At 36.9% G+C, this 26,104-nt stretch overlaps 2 protein-coding genes across 2 annotated transcripts in view; both read left to right on the top strand.

The window, feature by feature from the left end:
- Positions 1-4,544, top strand: part of LOC120600567 (coiled-coil domain-containing protein 144B-like) — a 45,023-nt gene extending 40,479 nt beyond the window's left edge. Inside the window, exons 8-10 of the mRNA XM_039859976.1 lie at positions 14-86; positions 493-750; positions 2,883-4,544. Of these exons, the coding sequence (XP_039715910.1) occupies positions 14-86; positions 493-750; positions 2,883-3,016 (465 nt within the window). The 3' untranslated portion in view covers positions 3,017-4,544. The remainder of the gene's footprint in view (positions 1-13; positions 87-492; positions 751-2,882) is intronic.
- LOC120600569 (ankyrin repeat domain-containing protein 26-like) overlaps positions 1-23,974 on the top strand; it is a 108,330-nt gene extending 84,356 nt beyond the window's left edge. The window contains exons 40-50 of the mRNA XM_039859978.1: positions 14-86; positions 493-750; positions 2,883-2,965; positions 7,561-7,676; positions 13,066-13,192; positions 13,917-14,117; positions 14,663-14,803; positions 16,271-17,020; positions 20,948-21,238; positions 21,829-22,046; positions 23,474-23,974. Of these exons, the coding sequence (XP_039715912.1) occupies positions 14-86; positions 493-750; positions 2,883-2,965; positions 7,561-7,676; positions 13,066-13,192; positions 13,917-14,117; positions 14,663-14,803; positions 16,271-17,020; positions 20,948-21,238; positions 21,829-22,046; positions 23,474-23,597 (2,382 nt within the window). The 3' untranslated portion in view covers positions 23,598-23,974. The remainder of the gene's footprint in view (positions 1-13; positions 87-492; positions 751-2,882; positions 2,966-7,560; positions 7,677-13,065; positions 13,193-13,916; positions 14,118-14,662; positions 14,804-16,270; positions 17,021-20,947; positions 21,239-21,828; positions 22,047-23,473) is intronic.
- Positions 23,975-26,104: the final 2,130 nt, after the last annotated feature.

The following is a 26,104-nucleotide window of genomic DNA, read 5'->3' as shown; positions in this document are numbered from 1 at the left end:
AAAACCCATTCAGCCTACCATTGAAGTGAAAGATTCTGTTCCCAAAAAAGCAGTAGAAATGAAGGGGACACAATCATCCAGATCAGGTAAATTGTGTAAGTCAAATTTCACCCACAAAGGGAGGTCACGGAAATATTTGACATGCTCATTGTCTTTCTAGTTCTCATTTTTCTTTGCAAATTTATTTGAAGGATTTGAGATGAAGTCGATGTCATTTTTGGTATCCATGTTTGAGAGAAAGTTATTTACAAGAATGAGTAAAAGAATTTTTAAAAGATAACTTTCAATTCTGATGTTCTTTGTTTTGTTCAATACTCTAAATGTTGGGGCTTGGAATTTTTATACTGATTTAGATTTCCACAAGGTTAATATTAAACGCTAATTCTTCTTTTTATTTCTTTCAAAAGTTGATGGAATTAAATTTTACCATTTTACAATAGTTCCAAATACTAGTATTATTTACGTTCTAATTAATGAAAACTTTATTTTCAGATTCTTCACATTTGGATTCTGCTAGTTTGCCCCTCAATCATGAAACCCGTCAAGGATCTGGGGATTTGAAAGTTGACAATGAATTGCCATTTGTGCCACAATCAATGACCGCAAAGCAGTCAGCATCCTCAGACATTGGACTCATGACCTTAAAGGATAAATGCAAGACTAGTATTAGAGCTGTGTTTCTACGAGGGTATCAGAGGCTCCATGATGTGTGTGAATCACAGCTACCAGAAAACAGAGAGAGCAAAGAAGGTAATAAAACGAATTCGACCCTGGACCCCATTGGTTGATTTATCAGGCTTCTGACTTTTGAAAATCATTTTGTGGTGAAATCGACTTTATGTTCACTCTGTCTCTGCAACCTACAGCGTAACAGAACACTTCTTAGCAAACCATACGTATTCTTCCTAGAATGAAGGTAACATGTAACTAAAGGTGAAGGAGAATTAGGAGAATGAGTGATTTCGTTCAGATTAGTATTTAGCATACATTTGGCATTGGGCAGCAAGATATTATTTAGAACTGTAGGACTAGCTGGAAAAATCTAAAGATTGCCCCCTGGAAAAAAACATGGATTCTTGGCTTTATTTTTATAGGTCTGAATTCACAAGTATTAGTTATCACTATATTCAGTGTAACTGGAAAAGCAGCTTTTGAACCGAAATGTTAAAATATTTCTTGCATTTTCTTTGGTTTTATATATTTTAGAAATGGCTTTTCCAGTAATAATGGGTATCATTGAGAATTTACTGTATAGTACTTTCTTATCAGCTGTGTCCATAAAGTATGTCGAGTTTAAAAATTTTTAATGAAGAAATGATTTACAAGAAATATTGTTTTAAAGGAGTGCTGTATCACTTAAAGAAAAAATATGGAAAACCAGTTTTAATCCTACTAGGATACTCATTCTTTTAACTGACTAAATTAACATGTTTTTCACTTTTCTTATTATTAATTTAGTGCCTTGTATCAGTCCTATGATCATGTCTATAGTAATGGAACATACAGTATTCTTTCATCCCTATAGATTTATCTTCTTTCCTTAACTCTAGAATTAACAGTGTATTTACAAATGATTTTCACATACCTCCTAGAGTAATGTCTGCAAGCTATAAATTTGACATTGTTTACGTATGTATGCAAGTGTCTTATTTCTTCAAATGCCTGGTAAACATCTGCCCAAGCTTCCTCAACAAAGAAATATGTGAAATGGAAAAAGTATTAAATGAATTCAAGCAACTTAAAAGGGTTCACGTAGTTCAAGTCACTTGTTAGTTGATACCTTTTTTAAAGTAATGAGTAGAGTCTAGCTCTCTGGGGACCCAGGATTTGTGAACATTTTCATTGAATAAAGATTTATTCTATAGTGGGCCTTGATTATTTTACATTTTGAAGACTTCTGGAAACATTTTCTCAGTTTTGGCTGCATCATCTATATTTTACATATTGCCTGCTAAATTGTCTCCTTCCATTGATTCGTATGCCCCTCAGATTCATCAGTACCACAGCATTTACAGTGATCTGTCTCCAGTGCATATATGACCATGAGCCACTGGTTAAACCATACTACCGTCTAGACATCTTAAAATCACATATATGGCTTTGATGATCTGATCTCTGCCTAACTCTCCATGTCTAGACCTTTCTACTGTCCACCTTTTCTCTGGAATTACTGCACTGCTGGTGATGCTCAACTCGCCATCTCTGTGTTAGACAAGCTTTATGCTATTGTATGCTTCTCTCCCTGACTCGATACAGCCTTGCATGCTCTCTGCCTTTCCTGCCTTCTGCCCCTTTGATTCTGGCTAACTTCCCAGTTTCAGTCTCAGCTCAGGCATTATCTCTAGAAAAGCCATTCCTGACCCCTGTCTTCTGTGTTCTTTAAACCCCAGTGCCGAGTCCTAAAAGATGAAAAGAAATTTGTCAGAATGGCAGGAGAAACATTTCAGATATAAGGAAGGGTTTACAGTGATAAAGGCATAAACAGTAACAATAATTTTGGAAGTCATGAATAATGATCCAGTTGAAGCTAGAGCGTTGCTAAATGTATTACCACAAGGTGGCAACTGGAGTGTAGTGTGACTTTCTGTGTTGTACTCTATTTCTCAGTGTTGTTTTGTTACTGATTTTTTTTTCCTTGATGTTGCATGAATTACTTTGTGAATGAAGTTTTGAGGTGTTCGTATGCCTGGAATTTGTGATGTCTATTTTTTCGCAAATGGTTTGTTGACATTTTGTATAAATAGAAGTATTTCTTAAAAAAGTAAATATTCAGCTAAAGAGTAAGCTTAAAGTCTCAATAGTTAAAATGTTATTTCTGTTTTTTTTTAAGATAATGGCTTTTATCTAATTATTCTAAGTAGTTTATTTTAATTAATGTCTAGATCTGTCAGCAGAACTAGTCTTAGGAAGGACGACAGAGAAAGAGCATAAAAGACTTGATGGAAGTAAGACTAATCACTCACAGGTATATAAAATTTATTTTTTTGTTATGTTTAAATTAATTTTATTAGAGTAACATTGCATAATAAAGTCATTCAGGTTTCAAGTGTACAAATCAATAACATATTATGTGTATATTGCATTGTGTGTTCACCACTTCGATCCAGATATTCTTCCGTCATCATGTATTAGACCCACTTTACCTTTATGTCCATCACTTTCCACCCCCACCCCCTGCCTCTTTTCCTCTGGTAACCAATAGACTGTTGTCTGTGTCTATGAGTTTTTGTTTATTTGTTTGTCTTCTTCATTTCTTTCTTTCTGTTTTGTATCCTACGTATGATTGAAATCATATGCTCTCAACTTTTTCTGTCTAACTTATTTTGCTTAGCATAATAAGCTCAACATCCATCCATGTTGTCGCAAAAGGCAATATTTTATGTTTTCTCATGGCTGAGTGATATTTTATTGTATATGGGTAACACATCTTCTTTATCCAGGTATCTATCGAAGGACACTGGTTGGTGCCATGTTTTGGCAACCATGAATAATGCTGCAATGATCCGCTGGAAGGCATTATATTTGTGAATAAATGCTTTCAATTTGAGAGGGTAGAGACTCAGAAGAGGAATTGCTGAGTCAAATGATAATTCTATTATTAATCTTTTGGGGAACCTCCATACTGTTTTCCATAATGACTGTACCAATTTACAGTCCTCCTGTAGTGTTTGAGCGGTTCTCTTCCCCTACAAGCTCCCTAACACTTGTTACTACTTGTCCTGTTGATGATAGCCATGGTAAAAGGTGTGTAGTGGTATCTCTTTGTGCTTTTGATTTGCATTGTTTGAATAGCTCGTGAAGTTGAGCATCTTTTCATATGTCTGTTGACTGTTTGTATGTCTTCTTAGGAGAAATGTCCATTCAGAACATCTGCCCATTCTTTACATTTTTTACATACATTGTTTGCTTTTGTTGTTGTTGAGTTCTTTTTATATTTAGATGTTAGCCCCTTATCAAAGGCATCGTTTGCAAATATTTTCTCTCATTTAGTATTTTCAAGGTTTTTTCTTTGTTTCATTCAAGGTTTCTTTAGCTTGCAGAAACTGTTAAGTTTGATATAGTCTCATTCATTGTTTTCTGTTTGTTTGTTTGTTTGTTTGTTTGTTTCATTTGTTTCATTTAGTACTTATGTTTTCTTCCCTGCAATTTATTGTTTCAGGTCTTAGATCTAGGTCTCTGATCCCTCTGGAGTTAATTTTGGTGTATGGTGACAGATAGCAAGCAGTCTAGTTTTACTCTTTTTCATGGCCTTTTCAATTTCCCCAGCACTACTTAATAAAGCGGCTTTCTTTTTCCATTGTATGTTTTTGACTTCTCTGTCAAAAATTATTTGCCCATATATACAAGGGTTTATTTTTGCTCTATTTCTTTCAAAATGCCATTAGGAATTTGATGGGGACTGCATTTAATCTTTATATTGATTTGGTCAATATGGCCATTTGAATAGTGTTGATGCTTCCAAAGCATCAACACGGAATATCTTTTGATTTCTTTGTTTTGTCTTCAATAACGTCTTGTAGTTTTCAGTGTAAAGATCCTTCACGTCCTTGGTTAAGTTTATTCCTAGGTAATTGTTGTTGTTGGTAGTGTTCAAATTGCAAAAGGAATTGTTTTATTTCTTTTTCTGAAATTTTATTCTTGATTTACAGGAGCACAATGGATTTTTGTACGGTGACTTTGTATCTTGCTACTTTACTGTCAGTTTTCTGTTTCTAACAGTTTTTTGGTCAAGTCTTTAGGGCTTTTTACATGAAGAATCACATCGCCTGCCGAAAATTACAATTTAACTTTCTCATTCCCATTTTGGATGCCTTCCGTTTCTTTCTCTTGCCTGATTGCTCTAACTAGGACTTGCAACACTACATTGAATAAGATTTGTGTGGGCAGCTTCCTTGCCGTGTTCCTGATCTTAGAGAAAAGCTTTCAGTTTTTCAGCATTAAATATGCTGTTAGCTGAGGGTGTATCATATATGGCCTTTATTATGTTCAGGTACTTTCCTTTTCTACCCATATTATTAAGTTTTTAAATCATAAATCGACGCCATATCTTGTCAAATGTTTTTTCTGCATCCGTTGTCATGATCACATGACTTTTATCCTTTATTTTGTTTCTGTGGTGTATCACATTGATCGATATGTGTGTGATGAATCCTTTTTCTGTTCCTGGAATGTGCTCCACTTGATTTTGATGTATGATCTTTTAATATATTGTTATACTTGATTTGCTAGTGCTTTGTTGAGGATTTTTGAGTCTGTATTCATGAGTGATATTGGTCTATAGTTTGTGTGTGTGTGTGTCTGTGTGTGTGTGTGTGTGTTTGTGTGTTATCTTTACCAGGTTTTGGTAACAGGGTCATTTGGCCTCATAAAATGCATTGGGATGTATTGTCTTTCTTTAATTTTTCAGAAAGATTTGAGAAGAACGAGGATTAAAGAATCTTTGAATTCTTTGGTAGAATTAAGTAATGAAGCCATCTGCTTCTGGCCTTTTCCTTCCTGTGGAGTTTTTGATGAGCTTTTCCATAATTTTACTGTTGATTGGTCTATTTAGATTTTTCAGTTTTTCTTCATTTGGTCTAGGAAGTTTGTGTCTTTCTAAGAACTTGTACATTTCTTTTAGGTTATTGAATTTGGTGGCATATAGTCTTTCATAGTATTTTGTATGATCCTTTGTATTTCTGTGGTATTCATCCTAGCTCGTCCTCTTTCATTTCTGGTTTTGTCTGTTTCTTTTCTCTTTGTTTCTTAATGAATCCTGCCAGGGCTTTGTCAATTTTATTGATCTCCTCAAAGAACCTGCTATTGCATTGTTCTATTGTCTTTTTGTTCTCAATTTCATTTAATTCTGCTCTGATTTTTATTATTTCTTTCCTTCTGTTGACCATGGGCTTCATTTGTTCTTCTTTTTCTATTTCTTTAAGATAAATTATTGGGTTTGTTTTTTTTTTGAGATTGTTTTTCGTTTCTGAGGTTGGCCCGTAGTGCTATGAACTTTCCTCTTGTTACCACTTTCTTTGTGCCTCAGTAATTTCACATTTGTATTTTCATTCTCATTTATTTTTATGTACCTTTTGATATCTGGTTTTATTTCACCTGTGAGCCAGTCACTCTTTACAATGTTGTTTAATGTCCATCTATTTAGCATGTTGTTTAATCTCCATCTCTTTGTGGGAGTATCTGTTTTCTTTATGCAGTTAATCTTCAGTTACAATGCATTGTGATAGGGTTAAATGCTTCGTATGGGTTCAATCTTCTTAAGTTCGTTGAGGCTACTTTCAGTTCCAGCATATAGTCTTCCTATGAGAATATTCCATGTGCACTAGAAAAGAATATGTAGTCTGGTCTTTTGGGATAAAAAGCTCTGTAATGTGGATGATGTCCAATTGGTCTTATATGGAATTGAAAGCTTTTTTCTTTAATTGATTTTCTTTGTGGGAGATCTACACATAGCTGTCAGCAGGGTATTTGGGTCCGCTACCATAATGGTGTATTTGTCTGCTTCTCTCTTTAGTTCTGTTATTAGTTGCTTTATGTATTTTGATGCTCCTTGATTGGGGGTATATATTTTGATAAGTGTATGTCTACTTGATGTACTGTCCCCTTTATCATTATGAAGTGTCCATCTTTTTCTCTTGTTACCTTCTTATTTATCTTGAAGTCTGTTTCATCAGATGTAAGTACAGCTATGCTCTCTTTTCTCTGAATGCCATTTGCTCCAAGTGTTGCTTTCTATAGAACCCTTTCACTTTGAGTCTATGTTTGTCCTTGCGGCTGAGACGTGTCTCCTGAAGGCAGCATATAGTTGGGTTTTGTTTTCTGATCCAATCTGCTACTCTGTATCTTTTTATAGGTGAGTTCCATCCACTTACATTTAAGGTGATTATTGACATATAAGGCTGTCGCGTACCCATTTTCACTTTTGTCTTCGGATTGCTGAGTCTTCATTTTTACTTTGCCCTTGTGATTCTGTCTGTTATTTTAGTTTGGTTATATTCTTGGATTTTGTCCTCTGTTCCCTCCTTTTTAAGTTAAATGTCTCAGTTCTGGATATTTTGTACATGTGTGGTTGCCATTAAGATCATGTAAAAAAATGTTTCGTATATACAGTAGTCCTTTTTCTTCTGCCTGCATCTTACCTCCATTCCCGTTGGCAAGTTCACACCTTCGCCCTCCCTTTTTCCGTTTTCGTTTTCACAAATTATCCCTATTATGCCGTTAGTTCATTTCCGAGTTGCAGTCACTATTGTCTTCTTCTCTTTTAAAATTTTTTTGACCTCTTCTAACCATTATATAATATTTAATTGTATAATATCCTATTCTGTGGAGGGTTTGCAACATCCTGCTTGTGCCTGATGTCCCCCACCTTATTCATAGTTTTTTAAAAAAAATTTTACCTAGTTATTTAGGTAAATAACCACCTTTAGTGTTTCCTGTAATGCAAGTCTTGTGAAAAATTCCCTTAGCCTCTGTATATCAGAAAGGTTTTCATTTCTTTTTCATATCTAAATTAGAACTTTGCTGGATATATTATTTTTGGCTGATAATTCTTTCTCTCAATAGTTTGAATACTTGAATATGGTGCTTGGACTGCAAAAGAAGCTATCAGAAGCAAAAGAAATAAAATCACAGTTAGAGCAACAAAAAGTGGAACGGGATGGAGAACTCTGCAATTTGAGGTATTGAACATCTTGGTTTCAAAGAAATATTTGAATATTTACTTTTTAAAGATACTTTTGTATTTTTCAGTTACAGTTGACATAAAATATTATTTTTTAAATGTATTGAGGTGACATTGGTTCATAATATTACATAGGTTTCAAGTGTACAATTCAAAAATACATCAGCTGTATATGACATTGTGTGCTCACCACTTAAAATTAAATCTCCTTCTGGCACCACGTATTTGACTTTATTTACCCTCATCTACCTCTTCCTCACCCACTGTTTTCTCTGGTAACCACTATGTCTGTGTCAATGAGTTTTTGTTTGTTTATCTTGTTTGTTTGTTGCTTCCAGTTTCATATGTCACATATGACTGAAATCATATGGTTCTAGACATTTACTGTCTCACTTATTTTGCTTAGCATGATTACCTCAAAGTACATCCATGTTGTCACAAATGGCAGTATTTCATCTTTTTTTATGGCTGAGTAATATTCCGTTGCATATATGTATCATGTCTTTCTCATCCAATCATCTGTTGAAGGGCATTCCATTTGTATTCATGTCTTGGACACCATGAATAATGCTACAATGAACACTGAGGTGCATATATATCACAGAGAAATTTTTTCAAATTTTGGGGTTGATACCCCGAGGAAGGATCCCTGGGTCAGATAATAATTCTATTCTCAATATTTTGAGAAACTTCCATACTGTTTTCCATGGTGTCTGTACCAATTCACATTTCTACCAGCAGCGTATGACGATTCCTTTCTCCCCCACAAGCTTTCCAACACTTATTATTGTCTTATTGATAATAGCCATTCTTATAAGTATGAGACGGTATCTCATTTTGGTTTTGATTTGCATTTCCCTAATAGCTAGTGAAGTTGAACATCTTTTCTAGAAATACATTATGTTAATTTCAGGTGTACAACACAGTGATTAGATGTTTATATAAGTTTTGAAGTTATGACTCCGATAAATCCAGTACCCATCTGACACTGTGCACAGTTATTACAATACTACTGACTGTATTTTCCATGCTATACTTTACCATCCCCATGATGATTTGTAACTACCAATATGTATCTCTTAATCCTTCTCCCAATTCACTCGTCGCCCCCCATCTAGCAACCATCAGAAGGCTCTCTGTGTCCATGAATTCATTCATTTATCTCGTTCTGTGGATTTTACATTTAAATCAAATCAAACGACACTTTTTGTTCTCTGACTTATTCTACTCTGCACAGTACTCTCTTGTCCCTCCGTGTTATTGCAGATGGCAAGATCTCAGTATTTTTTTATGGCGGAGCAATATTCCATTTTATATATGTACTACCTATTCTTTATCCATTCAGCCATTGGTGACCCCAAGGTTACCTCCACATTCGGCTATTTTAAATAATCCTGCGATGTACATATTGATGCACGTGTCCCTTCAAAGTAGTGTTCTGGGTTTCTTCAAATAAATACCCAAAAGTGAGATTACTGGGTCCTTCTTTATAACTTGTTATAGCCTTTTTTTAAAAGTCTATTTAGTCTGACATAAGTGTTGCTAAATTTCCATTTTCATGAAATATCTTTTCCCATCCCTTTTCTTTCAGTCTGTGTGTGTGTGTTTCGGTCTACCTACTCTTTTAGGTAGCATATATAAGGGCTTTATTTTCTTATCCATTCACCCTTCCAAAATCTTTTGATTGGAGCATTTTATCCATTTACATTTAAAGCAATCATTGATAGATATGTAGTTATCGTGATTTTAGTATTCATATTTTTCATCTTCTTTCTTTTTTCTTCTTTTTAAAAAGTTTCTCTAACATTTCGTGTAATACTGTTTTGGAGATGATGAACTCCTTTAGCTTTTTCTTGTCTGGGAAGCTCTATCTGTCCTTTAATTCTAAATGATAGCTTTGCCGAGTAGAGTAATCTTGGATGTAAGTCCTTGCTTTTCATCACTTTGAATATTTCTTGCAAATCCCTCCTGGCCTGTAAAGTTTCTGTTGAGAGATCGGCTGACGTTCTTATGGGAGCTCCCTTGTAGGTAACTGACTGATTTTTCTCCTGCTGCTTTGAAGTTTCTCTCTTTATCTTTAACCTCTGGCATTTTACTTCTGATATGTCTAGGTGCGGGCCTCTCGGGATCATCTTGTTTGGGACTGTGTGTTCTTCCTGGCCTTGGATGTCTGTTCTTTCACCAGGTTAGAGAATTGTTCCATCATTATCTCTTCAAATAGGTTATTAATTCCTTGCTCTCTCTCTTCTTGTTCTGGCCCCCCTGTGATGTGCATGTGGTACGCTTGATGTTGTCCCAGAGGCCTCTCAAAGCATCCTTTTTTAAAAATTATTTTTTCTATTTGCTGTTCTGACTGGGTGTTTTCTGCACCTTTGTCTTTCAAAAATCTAATTCAATCCTCTGCTTTATCGAATCTACTGTTGATTTCTCCTCAGGTAGTTTTCATTTAATTTACTGTATTCTTCATTTCTGAATGGTTGTTGTTTATATTTTCTCTTTGTTAGAGTTCTCACCGAGTTCTTTTCCTCTTTCCCTAAGTTCACAGAGCATCCTTCCAATCAGTTTTTGGAGCTCTGCCTCTGGTGGATGGCTTGTTTGCATTTTATTTAGTTTTTTTCTGGAACTTTGTTCCATTCATTCGTTTGGGACAGAGTTCTTTGTCTCTCCATTTTGTTTCTGCCTCCCTGTGTTTGATTCTATATATCAGGGAGAGCTCCTGTGTCTCCCAGTCTTAGTAGTACAGCTTTATGTAGTAGGGACCAGTGGTGCAATCTCCATGGCAACCTAAGCTAGGTACTCCAGGTATGTTCTTTGTATGGGTTGAGTGTGCCTTTGTGTTGTTGTTGAGCCTTGGTTGCTATTTGTAGGTAATGGGAAGAATTGACCCTTAAGCTAATAGATGGTAAGGCCTGGTCATGTCTATGGTAGAGGTTCTATTGTGCAGTGGCTGACCCTATGGAGCAGGATTCACTTTAGTAGGGTTCTGCACCTGCCAAGTGTCCCCTTTGGGTGTGTCTTTTTGTGGAGGTGGTTGGAGGGTACTCAAGTATGGTCTGAAGCTGGCCACTAGGCATATGAATTCTGGGGCCTGTTGGGAGGTGCTCTGTGGCAGACCAAGATTAGCTGCTGCCTGTGCCCTGCCTAAGACCACTTGATATGAGCTATAAGGTGGTCTGCAGATGGTTGCCACTGTGCTTGGGTCAGAGGTGCCTGGGAGAGACTAAGACACGTATAGAGGCCGGCTGCCACACGTGCTAGGCTTGGGGCTGCTTAACATGAATTATGGGGAGTGCCAAGGCAGATCCTGCTTGTTTGGCATTGTAAAGCTTTGAGACATTTTTGGAAAATCTGGAGCATAAGTCAAGACAGATCACTTGTATGGAAAAGCCCCTGGAAGCAACGTGGGTAGGCCTAGAAAGTGGGTGGGTTAGGGCCTCAGAGAATCACCATGGCAGTACAAACAGTGTTTGCCAGGTCGATGGAGACTCGGATATGGTAGCCACTGTGTGTGCAGGCTGGGAGAGGGGAGGGCTTAACATAGGAACTACAGCTTCTGCCAGCACTTTTGTCTGAAGAAAACTGCCCCTTCAGCCTTTGCCCTAAAGCCAGACAATCCATTTCCTCCCTCTATGTCCCTGACACCTTTCAAGCTGCTGCCCCAATGCTTCTGGGGCTCAGAGTGAGTGAGTCTGTCAGCGAGTAAGTCCATGCTTGGGCCCTCCAAGAGGAACACCTGGGACTCCAGCAGCCCTGCATCTCTCAGGCACAATCTTCACTGGTTTTCACAGCCAGAATTAGTGAGAACTTCTCTTCTTGGCACTGGTGTGGGGCTGGGACCCCTCGCTTCTCAAGGGGGAGCTAAGATATCCCTATTACTTTTGTACTGCCGCATGTGGATGTTGGACTATTCCGCTGTGTCACGAGCCCTTCTACCACCCTCAACATGGCTTCTGCTGTATATTCTTAATAGTAGGGCTTTTGTTCAACCAAGCTTCCGATGATTCTTAATGACAGTTGTTCTGTAGTTCGGTTGTGATTTTGATGTCGTCGTGAGAGGAGGCAAGCACAGCATTTACGTACTCTGCCATTTTGACCAGAACATGAATAGTAACTTTTATACTAAAGACATACAGGAGAAATTTTGTAATTGCTAACACGCCTTCTAGGATTTGATAGGGAAGAAAACTTCTTTAGGATTGTAGAGTATAACATTCTTGAGAGTAATATAGAGAGTTCTTAACAGTGTATACTTCTAGTAATAAGTTCATGGATATTCTTTCAAACCATCATTTAAATGGTCATATAGAGTCCACCATATGGACACCTCATCATTTATTCATCCAATTGAATTTTGTTATTTTTCTGTATTGTAACTAATGCTACAAAGAATATCTTTTATATAAATTCATTTCAACATTTTAGGTTATGTACTTTGAATAAATTCTTCAATAGAGTATTTTTTTGGTTGAAGTATAAGTACTTTGAAACAAAGGTCTTTAATCCATATTTCCAAAATGTTCCCGGGAAAGTTCCAATTCACTTATGTTCCCACCAAGAGAGTCTGAAATGGCCACTTTTCTCAAGACAGAAAACTATTTCCTAAGGAAATTTATGCCATTCTCATCTTAAGATACGCATGGAATGAAAAGTGCAATGGAAATCAATGACTGATTATTTTATTCAGAATTGTCTTATACAAAGCTAAAATTAATTCAAAGCTCTATACTGAAAGCACATATTACTCTTTCCTGTGACCTTAATTGATATGAATCCTGTCTTGTTGCGAAAGGGATTTTAAAGTGATTTAGAAAATAGATGATAATCAACAAGATAAATTGAATGTATTACAAAGTGTAGAGTGACAGTTATTAGACTCCCCAGCCTAGTCTTGGACTACAGTAGTCAGCAGACGTGTTGCGTAAAAGACATCTGCAGATGCTGTCTTACACTGTAAATACTTTTTAGAGGTACCGATCATATTTTGTCAAGTGGAAATTTCATTTCTAGTGAATTTATAACTTGTTAATCAACAAGGACTTCTCTTTTTAATGCGTAACTGAATTATCCATCCTAATAGAAAAGTGATTATGAGTATGGGGGAAAAAAAGATAATTTTCCACACTACCTTTACTGAATAATTTTGAAATTTCTTTCTACCACATTTTCCAGAGTTACTATTGACTAAAAGTTAATAAGTAGCTGAATGTTTTTTCAATGCTACCTTTCATATTTTATATATATACTTATATGTGTGTGTGTGTGTGTGTACATATAATACATATATGCATATATATATAAACTTTTTTTTTATCCCTCACCAGGCAGATGGTCACACTTTCTTCTGAACTGTCCTCGTCCTATGTTTTTATATAAAATTTCTATTTTAGGATGAATTTAGATTTACAGACAACTCTCAAAGATAGTACAGAGGATTCCCATACACATCACGTTGTTTCCCCTATTAACATCTTACATCAGTATGGTAGAGTTGTCACAGATTGTGAGCCAATACTGGTGTATTATTATTAACTACAGTGCCTACTTTATTCAGATTTTTTTGTTTTTTTCTAACTGCTCTTTCTCCTTTTTTATTTTTTTATTTTTAAATTTTTTAAATTAATTTTTGTTATGGTGACATCGGTTAACAAAATCTAGTAAGTTTCAGGTGTACAATTTAACAGTAAGGTATTTATATATTCCATTGTGTTTTCACCTCCCATATTTAGATTTCTTTCTGTCTCCACATATTTGACCCCTTTTCCCCTGTCTACCTCCCCTCTTCCTTCCCCCCAACCCTCTGGTAACCACTTGTCTATTGTCCATGACCATGAGTCTCTGTTTGTTTGTCCTGTTTGTTTGTTGCTTTCAGGTTTCTAGCCCACATGTAAGAGATATCATGTGGTTTTCAACTTTTTCTGTCTGGCTTATTTCGCTTAGCATAATTATCTCGAGGTCCATCCACGTTGTCACAAATGGCGGTATTTCATCTCTTCTTATGGCTGAGTAATATTCCATTGTATACCTGTACCACAGCTTCTTTATCCAATCGTCTGTTGTAGGACACTTCGGTTGCTTACATATAATCTTTTGAAAGAGATTGAAGTCAGAAATAAAAACATGGTCCCCAAAAAGGAAAAAAAAAATGAGATCTTAGGAATTTAATCAGGGTAATGATCCAACATGTGTAGAACCAGATCATAATATAAACTTTTAATTTTCTAACCAAATGAATTTTAAGATAAGTTTATTTAACTACAGATTTGCCGTAGAAAAAGAAAAGGAGAAAAGAAGAGATACTGAGATGTTATATAAAAGAGCTAGAGAGCAGTTAAGAACCAAAGAAGAACAATATCGTAAAGAAGTTGAACCAAAACAAATTGAAATCACTCTAGGAACATTAGACATGGAATCGAAGACTGTCAGAAAGAATTCCAATCAGGTAAATTCATCGCTGGTAAAAATTTTATATTTCTAAGAGTATTTTATCAATATTTATAATATCTCATTAATTTAATGTCTATTACTTAGGTTTAAAACAAACCGAAATGTTATCTCATTTAAAATGTAAATGGTGACATTTACAACAAAAATGATTAACTTATTTCAAGTGTTGGCACTCAATAGATGCTCTGTATGTGTTTTCTAAGTGAAGAAATGGAAGGTAAATTGAGCTTAATCAATAACATAAATGTTAATTTGGGCTTTTTGTATGATAACATAAAGACTAAATTGCCTTGAGACTATGATGAAACTAGTCAAATCTTTTGTAAAGAAATTTTATTTCACAATGCTATAGCTGCCTGTATTTTTGCTGTATGACAAATCTAGCTGTCATTTATATTCAAATTTGAGGTTTTCATAGAGGATAAAGATCCTCGTGCTTAAAAAGACCATTTTTTTAAACGTTTTATAAGAATCCGCTTTCGAGCTCTGACCTTTTTTTTAACTGTGTGAGACCAAAAACCTAATGACATGTATCTCTAGGTTGTAGAAGAGCAAAACACCACTCAGGGGCAACTTTCTCCAGAAGAGAATGCCAGAATGCAATCACAAGATGGAATCCTGACCAATCGCCCTTGCAAACAAAAGGAGACAGGAATAGCTCTTAAGAAAATGAACTCTGAGGTATTTTGTTTAGTCATTTTCAAATGCATGTTTGTGTATTTGCATGTATGTATATATTTAAAAAACCAACACTATGCATATGAGAAATACAGAGGATTTTAAAAGCATATATATGTGTGTGATATATATAATACACATATGTGTGTGTGTGTCTGTGTATGTGTGTGTGCCTATATATGTGTGTGCCTGCGTATTTATTTATTTCTTTAAAAGGGCGATAGTGTTGATCCACTGGATACAATATTATTCTTAATTCAAATTTATTTGTCTCCAGCAGTTGAGTAATGACAATCACACTGGCCTCATCCAAAGAGTAGAGTTTTACTGTTTTCCATAGGAATTGATGAGCTTTCCAGAATCTCAAAACTATTGGTGCTAACAACAGATGTCCCAGGTTTTGGCAGGGATTTCATCCCCCGGCTCTTTGAATAGAGAGGCTAGCTTTCACTTGCACCGATAATAAGGAGAAAAAGCATAGCCAGTTCAGAGATCATATTTTAAATGTCATTCTCCTACTTTTGAGAAAATAACAAATTGCTTTTAAGTAGGATCCTATTTCAGTCCAATGAGCTTTTGAAAACAGTATGCCATAATATATATTTAATGCTAATATATTGACAACTATTTTATTCCTCGTAAAAAAGAAGTCGGTGTATTTCCCCCTGTTTCACATTTATTACTACTTTAAACATTATGAAGAGAAAATTAAAGTTATTGCAGCAGCAAATAATCTCATGATTGTCTAAGAGGAGCTCTATAAATTTTACCTTATTGACCATGAGTTTTTTTTTTTTAAATATAAGTTTCTTTTGTATTTATATTTTTGCACTAGAGAAGCAGCTGTGGTTTGGTGCAGGAGCACTACTTGCCGAGTCAGAAGACCCGAGAGAAATCCTGAACTGGCTTATCCTCTCTATTCCAGATTGCGCCAACTAAATGAGTTCTTTGATGTATACAGAAGTGCTTAGTGCAATGCCTAGATTTCTCAGTGGTTAATAGATGTGATTTTTATAACTGACTGAAAATACTAGAAAAGTGCAAGATCTATGGAATATTCTTGGAAAAAATAATTTTAGAAAATAGACTCTGTCTGAATACAGAGTTCATAAGCTCACAGGTGTACATTCAGACCATGATCTCCATTGTTAAGTATAGTCAGATTTAAGAATCCTTGATTTTATGCCTTCTGGGTTTGTTGCCTTTCCAATTCTGAGACGCTTAAAAATTCTCTTATGATTTCTTTTTCACTTTCATGGCTTCTGTCTTATATGAATGTTTTGAACTTTTAGAATTTTATGCTTGTATAAAGTGGGAGCTTTGAATCCAACTTCGTACTTTCTCCAGTGGGATATCCACTTATGGAAGACTTTTCATCATATAAACATAGAGGTTCTTCTTTTATTTCTGGGGATGCCATGATATCCATTTCCCTGAGTGCTAGCTACACGTCTCCTTTGTTTTCCTTAGGCTTCTGAGAGTCATGAAAAAGGAAAAGGTCTGTTGCACGAAAACCTCATGTTGCGGGATGAAATTGCCATGCTCAGACTGGAAATAGATATGGTAAAAAACCAGAAGCAGGAAATGGAAAAAAAATATTTGGAGGAAATTATAAATGTACAAAACAAGGATGACCATCTTCAAAAGACCATAAAACTGCATGATGAACAGCTTAATGTTCTGAGAGCTGAGAATACAATGCTAAAGTCTAAACTGGAAAATGAAACTCAAAACAAAGAAAGACTGGAAACAGAAGTCGAATCCTACTGTTCTAGACTGGCTACTGCTCTACATGATCATGAGCAAGGTCAGACAAGAGATGCTCTCAGAGAAAAGTCTTTGGTTTTAGAACATGTACAAATGGAACTAAGCCAAACACAGTGTCAAAAGAAGGAAATTGAACACAAGTATCTGCACGAACAAGGTAAAGCAATTAAACACACTGAAAAGCTGGAATCCTCAGAGGAGAGATTATCTCAACTACAAAATGAAAATATGTTGCTTCAGCAGCAAGTGGATGATGCTCACTGCAAAGCTGACGATCAAGAAAAGGCAGTCATTAATATGCAAGAACAATTACAGGATACAATAAAAACACTTCAGGCCAAACATGAAAAACAAGGCCATATGCTGGATGAGAGAAATAGAGAGATAATCAAAGAATTTATTCATTTAAATAAAAGAGGGTATCGGCTTGGAAACAACAAATTTAAAAGAGAAGTAAGTATCCAGAAAGTAAGATATTTTTCTAATTTCCTGAAAGAAAAGTCAGAGTAGTATTTGATTATTGCTAAATGGTGAATCTTGTTGAATATTCAAAATATACAGAATATAAATGTATTTTTAAGCAGAAGAGGATCCCCCTGTCATTCCTACCCTCTTCTGTAGGAGACGTTACCTATGATTTAAGATGAGAAGGTTGCATTGTGAACCCTAAGTTGGAACAATGAGGTAGATGCACCTACCAAATAGCTTCTTTCTGTCACTGTAGCTGGGTCCAAGCGATTTCATTCTGCAGATATACCTATCAGGGGAAATGTAAGATTGTGTTGATGGCCCTTCTTGTTGATGAAGAAACTTTGAAAATTATTGTTTTTCTAAACTTCCTATAAATTAGTCATTTGTGTTAGCATACTTTTCATACAAGTGTCATGACAATAGGTTGCTAAGGAGTCTTCCGCACCTATGAGTGTCAGGAGTTGTCACCTTAGAGTTTCATGCAGAAATTTCTTAAGGTATCGAAAATTAAAAATTTGCAAGCAAGCTCAAAATTGATTAAGCTTATGCAAAATCAAGGAGGGATTTTCTGTAAATTCCTATAGAAATGAGTTACGATTGACATGGAATTATTAGCCACCATAAGGACCTCCCTGTGAATCAAAAAAGTTTTAAAAGGCAATCATTTAATATAAAGAGACAGATTTCAACCAGTTCAATCAATAGCCCTACCCTCTCTATAAGGTTCTCATGTCTCAGATCCCCGGGATATTTACTACTGGGTTAAGCTATTTGATCCAAATAATATTGAGGTGAAGAATCTGGAATAAGAAGAAAATATAACTCTAGCTCACTTGATTTTTCAAACAACGTAGTTGGGTGTGCATGTGAAAGAAACTTCAGAAGGAGCGGGGTAGGGGGTTAGGAGGTGTGTGGTCGTTGCTGTCATTTGTTGCTGAGAAGTAAAACAGGATGAGGACTAGAGAAAAAGACGATCCTCAAAAACTTTTAGTGCAGTTTCAGGATTGAGAGTCAGACTCTTAAGTAATAGAAGAGAATATGCGGTGAAGATAAGAATGTGTGGATGAGACCGTGCATTACAGAATGTCAGAGTCCAATGGAAGCGGAGAATCAGGATGACAGAAAAGCTACAAGGGTCAAGAAAGTTATGTATTTATATAACAAAGACTTAAAATTCATTTAAAAAGTGTTTAATAGAAAAGGGGAAATGGAAACTTAGAAATGAATACTTACAGAGAATGAGAGTCTTTATCTCATTCGAAAGCCACATTAACATCATAATATAATGGGACTACATAGTGACTTATTTGGATTATTAAACTGACGATTTTTCGTTTTTCAACTCTTATAGTTCAAATCGTATGTCTCCTTGCCAGTCTTTCTTACCCCCTAAATAGAGGGACAATTTCCAAGTTGCATGGCTGCCTAGTTGTAAGTGAAGGGAACCTGAGAAAAACTTTTATGTCTTTCTTCTAGTTATCTACTTCTCATTAGCATTATTTGTCATTATTCAATTGATTTTAACATTTATTAGACCCCACTTTACAGAAGACTCCAGGCATACCTCAGAGAGGTTGCAGGCTTGGTTCCAGACCACCACAATAAAGTGTAGATCACAATAAAGCGAGTCACAAGAACTTTTTGCAGCCCAGTGCATGTACGAGTTATGTGTACACTCTACCGTAGTCTATTAAGTGTGTAATAACATTGTGTCTAAAAACCCAATGTATAAACCTTAATTAAAAAGCACTTTACTGCTCCAAAATGCTAACCATCGTCAGAGCATGTTGGAAAAATGACTCTGATAGACTTGCTTGATTGATGTAGGGCAGCTACAAATCTTCCACATGTGAAGAAACGCAGCATCTGCGAAGCACAATAAAGCAAAGGTCAATAAGACAACATATGTCAATAATTTCTAGTATATAAGTTATGTTTCTTAGGATCGCTTTTTTTAATCCAGAAATGTTTTATCTGATGTTTTCTAACAAACTTCCCAAAGTTTAGTGGCTTAAGTACATAACATATTTTATTCACAAATTGACACTCAGGAATAGTGTGGCCAGGACAGCATGTCTCTGTTCCCATCATCTTCAGTTGGGGCGGCTATCCGGCTGATGCCTGGAATCATTTGAGGGTTTGCTCACCAGCATGTCTGGTGGTAGATGCTGACGGTTGGTTGGAACTTTGTCTGGGGAAGACAGCTGGAACACCCACACTGGAAAACCTGCGTGCTCATCGTGGCCCGAGGTTGCCCTCAACACGGGGCTGGGCTCCAAGGTTAAGCAGCCTGAGATACAGAGCCAGGCAGAACATATGGACACATTAAAAACCAGCTTAATCTACCCACTGGACACAATTGTTTAAATTCCTCCCACATAAAAACTATACTCATCTCTACCTAATACCCCCTCACCCCCCACAAGTCTCAATTATTGTGGGGTCAGGCTCAGGCTTGAGTTCAAGAATTTACTAATCAGGAGCAGGTGGGACTGAGGTGCCTGGGTGTGGTTGCTGGAGTCAAGCCCCTTGAGGACAATCCTTTCAATAGGAAGACTTGAGAATCAAAGAGACGAGTATCTATCACCCACACACTCAACATTCTGCTAAACTGCTAAAGACTCACATTCTGAAATGGGAGAGAGAAGCACGCGCATCCATGGCAATTCTGCAATGCAGCCTGGTGTGTGCCTCCAGTGCTTTGATGAGCACTTAGTCCTACCCTTGGGAATGCTTCTCCATGGCCCTTCGCTGTACCCTCTAGGCTAGAATCCTCTAAAGGCTGGTCATGCACATGTTTGGTAGTTGAAGCTGGCTCTTGGCTGGGACGTTAGCTGAGGCCATCTCAGTTGGAACATCTATAGGAGGACTGACTGTGTGCCCTGGGCTGCTTCATTCTTCACAACATGGTAGCTGGGTTCTCAGGGTGAGCATCCCTAGAGAGAGAAAGTCAGATGGAGGCTGTATCACATTTTCTACCCCAGACAGAAGAGTCACACAGCACATCTGCCATATTCTATTCACCAGAAACCAGTTACTTATTAAGGCCATTATGTACGGCCATAATGGAAGGCAATTTTATGGGCGATGTATCGAAAGATTTGTAGGTGTGTTTTAGAAACACCACATCCACTCACCCTTTCTTACAAAATAAGCATTGTTTCTATAGGAAAGTAGTTCTTCCCAACTCAAGGTCACTGAAATTCCAGCAAGATTTGGTTGTTGTGTTTGTTGTTTAGTATGGTCTCTTGTCTTGTGGAAAGTAACAAAGGACTACAGGATAACTATTGAATTAAGGAATTTTTGTTGAGAAATATGTAGAGATCATCTAACTAAACTTTTACACTGGGAAAAGGGATTTCTTAACATTCAAAATCATTTCTTTGTGGAATGCAATTCAAATGAGTATAAAACATTTGTAGTTCAGTGAAAAGTTTATGGCAGTAGAATCCATATTTATAAGACTTATTATTAGGGTCTTATTTTCAAAGTCATATCTTGAGAGGCATTGGTCAACTGAGGCCCAAATAACTCAATATGAGATCCTTAAAACTTCATTAAAAACTAAGGACAGGTAGATGAGGGAAGAGGTGCAAGGTTTTCTGCTAAGAGGTGACAGTCATTTTATGGAGCCAAAACATAAAACAGTCGGACAAGAACGTGTATGAAATCAAGTGCGGATGTTGCGTGGCAAAAACTGTGACAGTAGAGAATGTATTTTTGTGACTCCTGGTGGTTTTGACTGTGTTTGATTCTGAGTAATTCGAGCTTCCACATTCTAAGACTCCACCACAGAACAGATGACATTTTATTGCAACTGAATTTATTTAAAAGTCAATACTGGTTTTGAGTTAGGCTCTTTTCACTCGACGTCCTTCGTCACCAAACTCTATTCTCTCATTCATGCAGATTGCTGATTCTATGGCAAAACTGGAAACTGTATCGTCCATAGTTCTCCGTCAGGAAGAAGAGAATCGATATCTTCGACATCGGTTATCAGGCATGGAAGGAATACAAAAAAAATATGAAAGTCTAGAGAATGAAAATAAGAAGTTGAAACAAAAATTAGTAAACTTCAAGAGTCACGTAAAAATGAATATGGTACAATACAGTGAAATCGAACAGTATAAACGGGTGATTGACGAAACAGCAAGACAAGAAGTCGTCAAAAAATTAAAAGAAGTCAATCAATTTTTACAGGTTAATTTATTGTTATTTAATATGCTTTATTTCATTTCACTGCAAGTGACATTTTGGATACATACATTGTACGTGTTTCCTCTACTTTCCTTAAGAGCAATTTGCTTTGTAGATTCTGGAATGAAGGTGGCATTTGTTTGTCCCTCACATTTTTCAGTTTCTATCATTATTATTACTAAATTGATCTCTGAGAATGATTCTTCCTAAAGAATCATTTTATTTTTTAAGACACATTGATATAAAACAAGACTATGAGGGAAAAAAGAACATTCGTGATTGAAGATTGTACGGTGAAGTTGTATTGTTCACTTTTGGATGGTGAAGTTGTATTGTTCACTTTTAAAATTTTTAAATTGTTTCTGTTATTTGAATTATTAGGTGACTGACAGGAGTACTAAAAGGAGAATGACTCAAATGTATTTTCATAATTCAGATTTAATTCAGTTGACATGGATGACGAATATCTTAAACTTAGCTATATTACAGTTCAAGTTTCTCTCTGAATCATTGACTGAAAACTAAAGGACATGGATAAACTATAATTATTTGTTATAATTATTATTAAAACATATCCTTTTTATTTGCTCTAGGCACAAGCAATATCTCAAGAATACTTAGAGCAGTTAAGAATGACTAATGATGCTTCCGTAAGAAGTCAAATGGAACTCAGAATTAAGGACCTGGTATCTGAACTCTCCAAAAGGAAAACTTCTCAAGAAGATTCTAATAACATAGAATTGGAAAAATACAGGCAACTCTATCAAGAAGAACTGAAAGTTAGAATGTCATTGGAAAATCAATTACATGTGTACGTCCTAACATAGAATCAGAGAAAATAGATTTGGCCTATTAATTTTTCTCTATAGAATAATTGAATTAGATTCATGAGATTAGTAGGAAGTAAAAGCTAACTGAAAAGTATAATTTTGGAAAATGACGTCAGGAAATGACCTTACCTTTAAAATGTTTGTCCAGGACAGTTTGTTTATCTCCCTCACTTTTGTTCTGATGTGACTATTCCCCCTCTTTTTCATATTTTCATATAGTTAACCTGACCTACTAGTCTTTAAGCTAAGTGTTTTCGAAGCTTTATAGTCTAGTTGGCAATATTATTATAAAATTTTCTGTCAGAATTCCGCTAACTAGAAAGATGAACGACTTTAACTGTATTTTGGAAGGTAACTCCAACCCAAAGGGTTAAGTGCTCTGCACTTTCTGGCTCTTGGTAAATGTACTTTTCGGATTGTGATCTTTGTTACTATCACTAGGGGGCGCCTTGAGACAACCAATCCTCTTTACAGTTTTGCTATGGGACCTAAAGGCATATAGGTTTAATAGGGAGAGATCGACATAGAGGTGAAGGACCCTATAATTGACAAACTGGCTAAAAGTAATGAGGTGGTCTGCCTGGGGGTGTGTGTGGAGGACAGAAAGGGCAGATCCCACCACAATTCTTTGGTAGCGATGGCATTAGGTAATTGCCTCTGGAGCTGTTTTGGTTCATTTTGATCACCAACTAGGCTATCTGGTCTCCCCTAGAGGTCATTGTTCTAAATTATGTCTCAGTGGTAAGTGGTTAATTTCTCAAAGATAATGAGTATATTGTACAAGGAAGGGGAAAGAAAGTGCTTCAAATGCCTTTGGAGAGTGTTTTGAAATCTCTAAACTGGTTTATTAAATATACCTAATGGCACCGTCAAAAATCTTGTTAAGTACAGACATTCCTGAAGGCACCCCAAATTGTCTGTTAAACTGTCTACGTCAGTGGTCCCCAACCATTTTGGCACCAGGGACCGGTGCACCTATGAGAATCTAAAGCCTGATGATCTGAGGTGGAGCTGCGGCGCTGATGCTAGGGCTGGGGAGCACGACAAATACAGACTAAGCTTTGCTCGCTGGCCTGCTGCTCATGTACTGTGTGGGCCAGTGCCTAACAGGCCTTGCACCAGTTCACAGCCAGGGGGTTGGGCACCCCTGGTCTACAACACTGAGAACCATTTCTCTCCCCTCCCTACTTTGAATTGATCGTAGTTAGGAATCTCCCTAGAAACATATGTATTTCTTTAGAACAGCTGTAAATCTATACTGGTATACAGTAGGTCTGCTCTGACAAATTTTCAGTGTTAAGATTCTGTTTGACGAGAAACTTTATTTACTAATATGACAACCTGAAAAAATGCAAGTCATTTAAAGAAGAATGAAATACTAAGTGTGTGTTCTTTACCCACTTCACAGGAAAAACAAAAAGCTAGCAGAGATCAGTTCCCAACTTCTCCTGAAGAAACAGCAGAGCAGCCCTCTACTCTGCACTGATAGTACGAGGCCAGTCCTGGAGCCAGAAAAGATACAGAAATTTTAAAATTTTAAGTCCCCGGATGTCTCAAGAGATATCTATCATTTACTTTATTCAATAAGTGTAATCAAACACACCTTAAATTTCTTGAAAGTCTGTCTTAAATTCAGTTTTAGAAATTAAATTGTATTGCCTAATAAACAATGTTATACTTTGAGTGCTTTGGCTTACTTTCTAATTGGTTTTAGTTTGGCGATGGTTCATAACAATTTTAAACTTCTGCTGCACCCCAGTTTTTCCAACCCTAAGCATCAGTGAATTATTGACATCCAAACTCTGAACCATATTTGAATGTTTATTATTTAAATGAAACTGAGATCAGTCCATTTTATGAATTAGGTAAACTTGTAACACTAAAAAGATCAATTTCTCTTTTTAAGTGAAAATTTGTCATCGTCTTATGTGAGAGTACATCTTTACTTGCTATTGTACTTATAGCATTTTTATTTCAATTTTTGAAATACAGCTTGCTGAGCAACTGTGTATATTTTTTAAACAGTTAAATGAAGCAAAGGTTTGAATGCTTAAAATGAAGTTCACTTATTGTCTGTATTTCTTGGCATCTCTTGAATGATTGACGACTAAGATGACAATGACAGGGAGTCTTTAGTAATTAGTTTTCACTGGGAGTCATTGTTATTAAAACATCCATTCTTCATCTCCTTGAGTGAGTTCTTCAGCTCCAGAGTCTCTGTTTGGTTCTTTTCTATAATTTTCCACTCTTTGGTAAAGTCCTCCTTCTGTTCATTAATTTTATTCCTGAGCTCGGTGAACAACCGTTTTGCGTTTTCTTATACCTCGTTTGTTTCTTCATGACTGCTGTTCTGGATTCTCTATCACTGAGATCACAGTCTTCCGCAACTTTGAGTTTGGTTTCTGAACTGTCACCTTCTTTCTGTGGTACCATGTTACCTTGTTGACGCTGCTTGCTGGTGCATTTGAAGTGCTGAACACTTTTCTTATTTAGCAACATCTGATTTGAAGAGTTCAGCAGGTTGATAAAGAGAGCTCTTTCTTTTGTTTCCCAGCAGATGGTGCTTTAGGCCAGTTTGTGTTTTCTCTCACCTGTGCTACTTGAACCTCCTGGGTCCGATGTGGGGGCTTAGCTGTGGGCTTGAGATTCCTGGCCTGGGCGACCAAGATGGTGGGTGTCACCACTGTATCCAGGTCCCCGGGGTCTCGGGGCACAACCACGCACGTGGTGGTGGGAGATGTGGCTGGCTGAGGGGAGCTTGTTCCTGAGCCTTCTGAGCTGCTCCCTGGTTCCCTGTGGCCACTGGCAGAGCTGTGCTCTGGCCTGGAGCCTGGGGATTTGTCTCTGCTGCTGCTGCTGGTTTCCCTGGTGGTGCGAGTGCTGCTGCAGCTGGGGAGGGCCCCCAGTTCTTGGGGAGGTGAGGGATGCTGCTGCTGCCCCTTTGACTCACTGCTGGGCTGTGTTGTGGGGGCGGTACCCCGACCCCTCCACCAATACTGCCTTTGCTGAGGCTGCAGGCTCAGCCTTGTCTGCCTGGAACTGCAGTTATGGGCCTGTCCCTGTCCTTCCCCATCCTGCCTCCCTACACATTCCAATATGCATACCTTCCCAGGTACTGATGTGTGGATCTTTCAGGTGTCCTAGTGTGCTGAGCACGGGAACCTTTGTTGGATTATAGATGTCTGACTAGTCGCAGATCTAAGGGGAGGTGCAAAGGGGTTGTCTCACTTGCCTCGGACCTAACGTCACTTTCTAAAATATCCATTTCAATTAATGCACACCGATTTATAGTGTTGATGGTGTTTTTAGGGTCTTCTCAATTCAGAGAAAAATAACAGAAGCCTATGCTAAATGAGGCTTCAGCCCTGTTTTGAATTGGGCTTCATGAGGATAGTCATAGGACCAGAAAGCTCAGAATTTTTTGACAGCCTTTTGGCCAAACAGAGGGTTTAAGGGCTTTGAGGTGGTGAAACTGGACTGACTACTGGGTGCCAAAGACAATGAATGTCAGATACTCTGTGAACTGTTAAGCATGATGCACACTCAAAATGCTCTCATTAGTTCTAACTAGAAAAATCAGATATAGTGTCATTTTACAAGATGAAGATGAAAGAGTGCATAAATGTAGAAACAATGTAAAAGAAGATTTTTGCGGATATATATACTTATTTAATTTTTTAGTCGTAAAGAAGTGTTTATTCTTTTTTTTTTAATTTCTAGAAAATTGAAAAATCGTTTATCTTTAAACTTCGTGTTGCAGTTCCCTTGTGGGGCACTGATTTGCCAAGTTATGCCAGGCTGAATCAGAGAGATTAAAAGCAGTACTGTCCAGATCCAGACATAGGTCTCCAACATCACTACCGAACGCCTGGAAGGACTTTTCATAAAGTTGGTCTTACAGAATTCTTAGTCAGACGTGCAGAAGGAACGTATCTTCTAGAGTGCCAGGAGTTTAATGGATGCCACTAGGAAAACATAACATAATACTGAGAGGGGGTAACATCCCATCTAAAATGATTGAAAGGGGTGGGTCTTTGAA

The sequence above is a fragment of the Pteropus medius genome, unplaced genomic scaffold (assembly GCF_902729225.1).
Source record: "Pteropus medius unplaced genomic scaffold, Ma_sr-lr_union100, whole genome shotgun sequence".
NCBI classification, from domain to species: domain Eukaryota; kingdom Metazoa; phylum Chordata; class Mammalia; order Chiroptera; family Pteropodidae; genus Pteropus; species Pteropus medius.
Note: the sequence above shows the minus strand (reverse complement) of the source record. Positions and strands in the feature narration are given on the sequence as shown.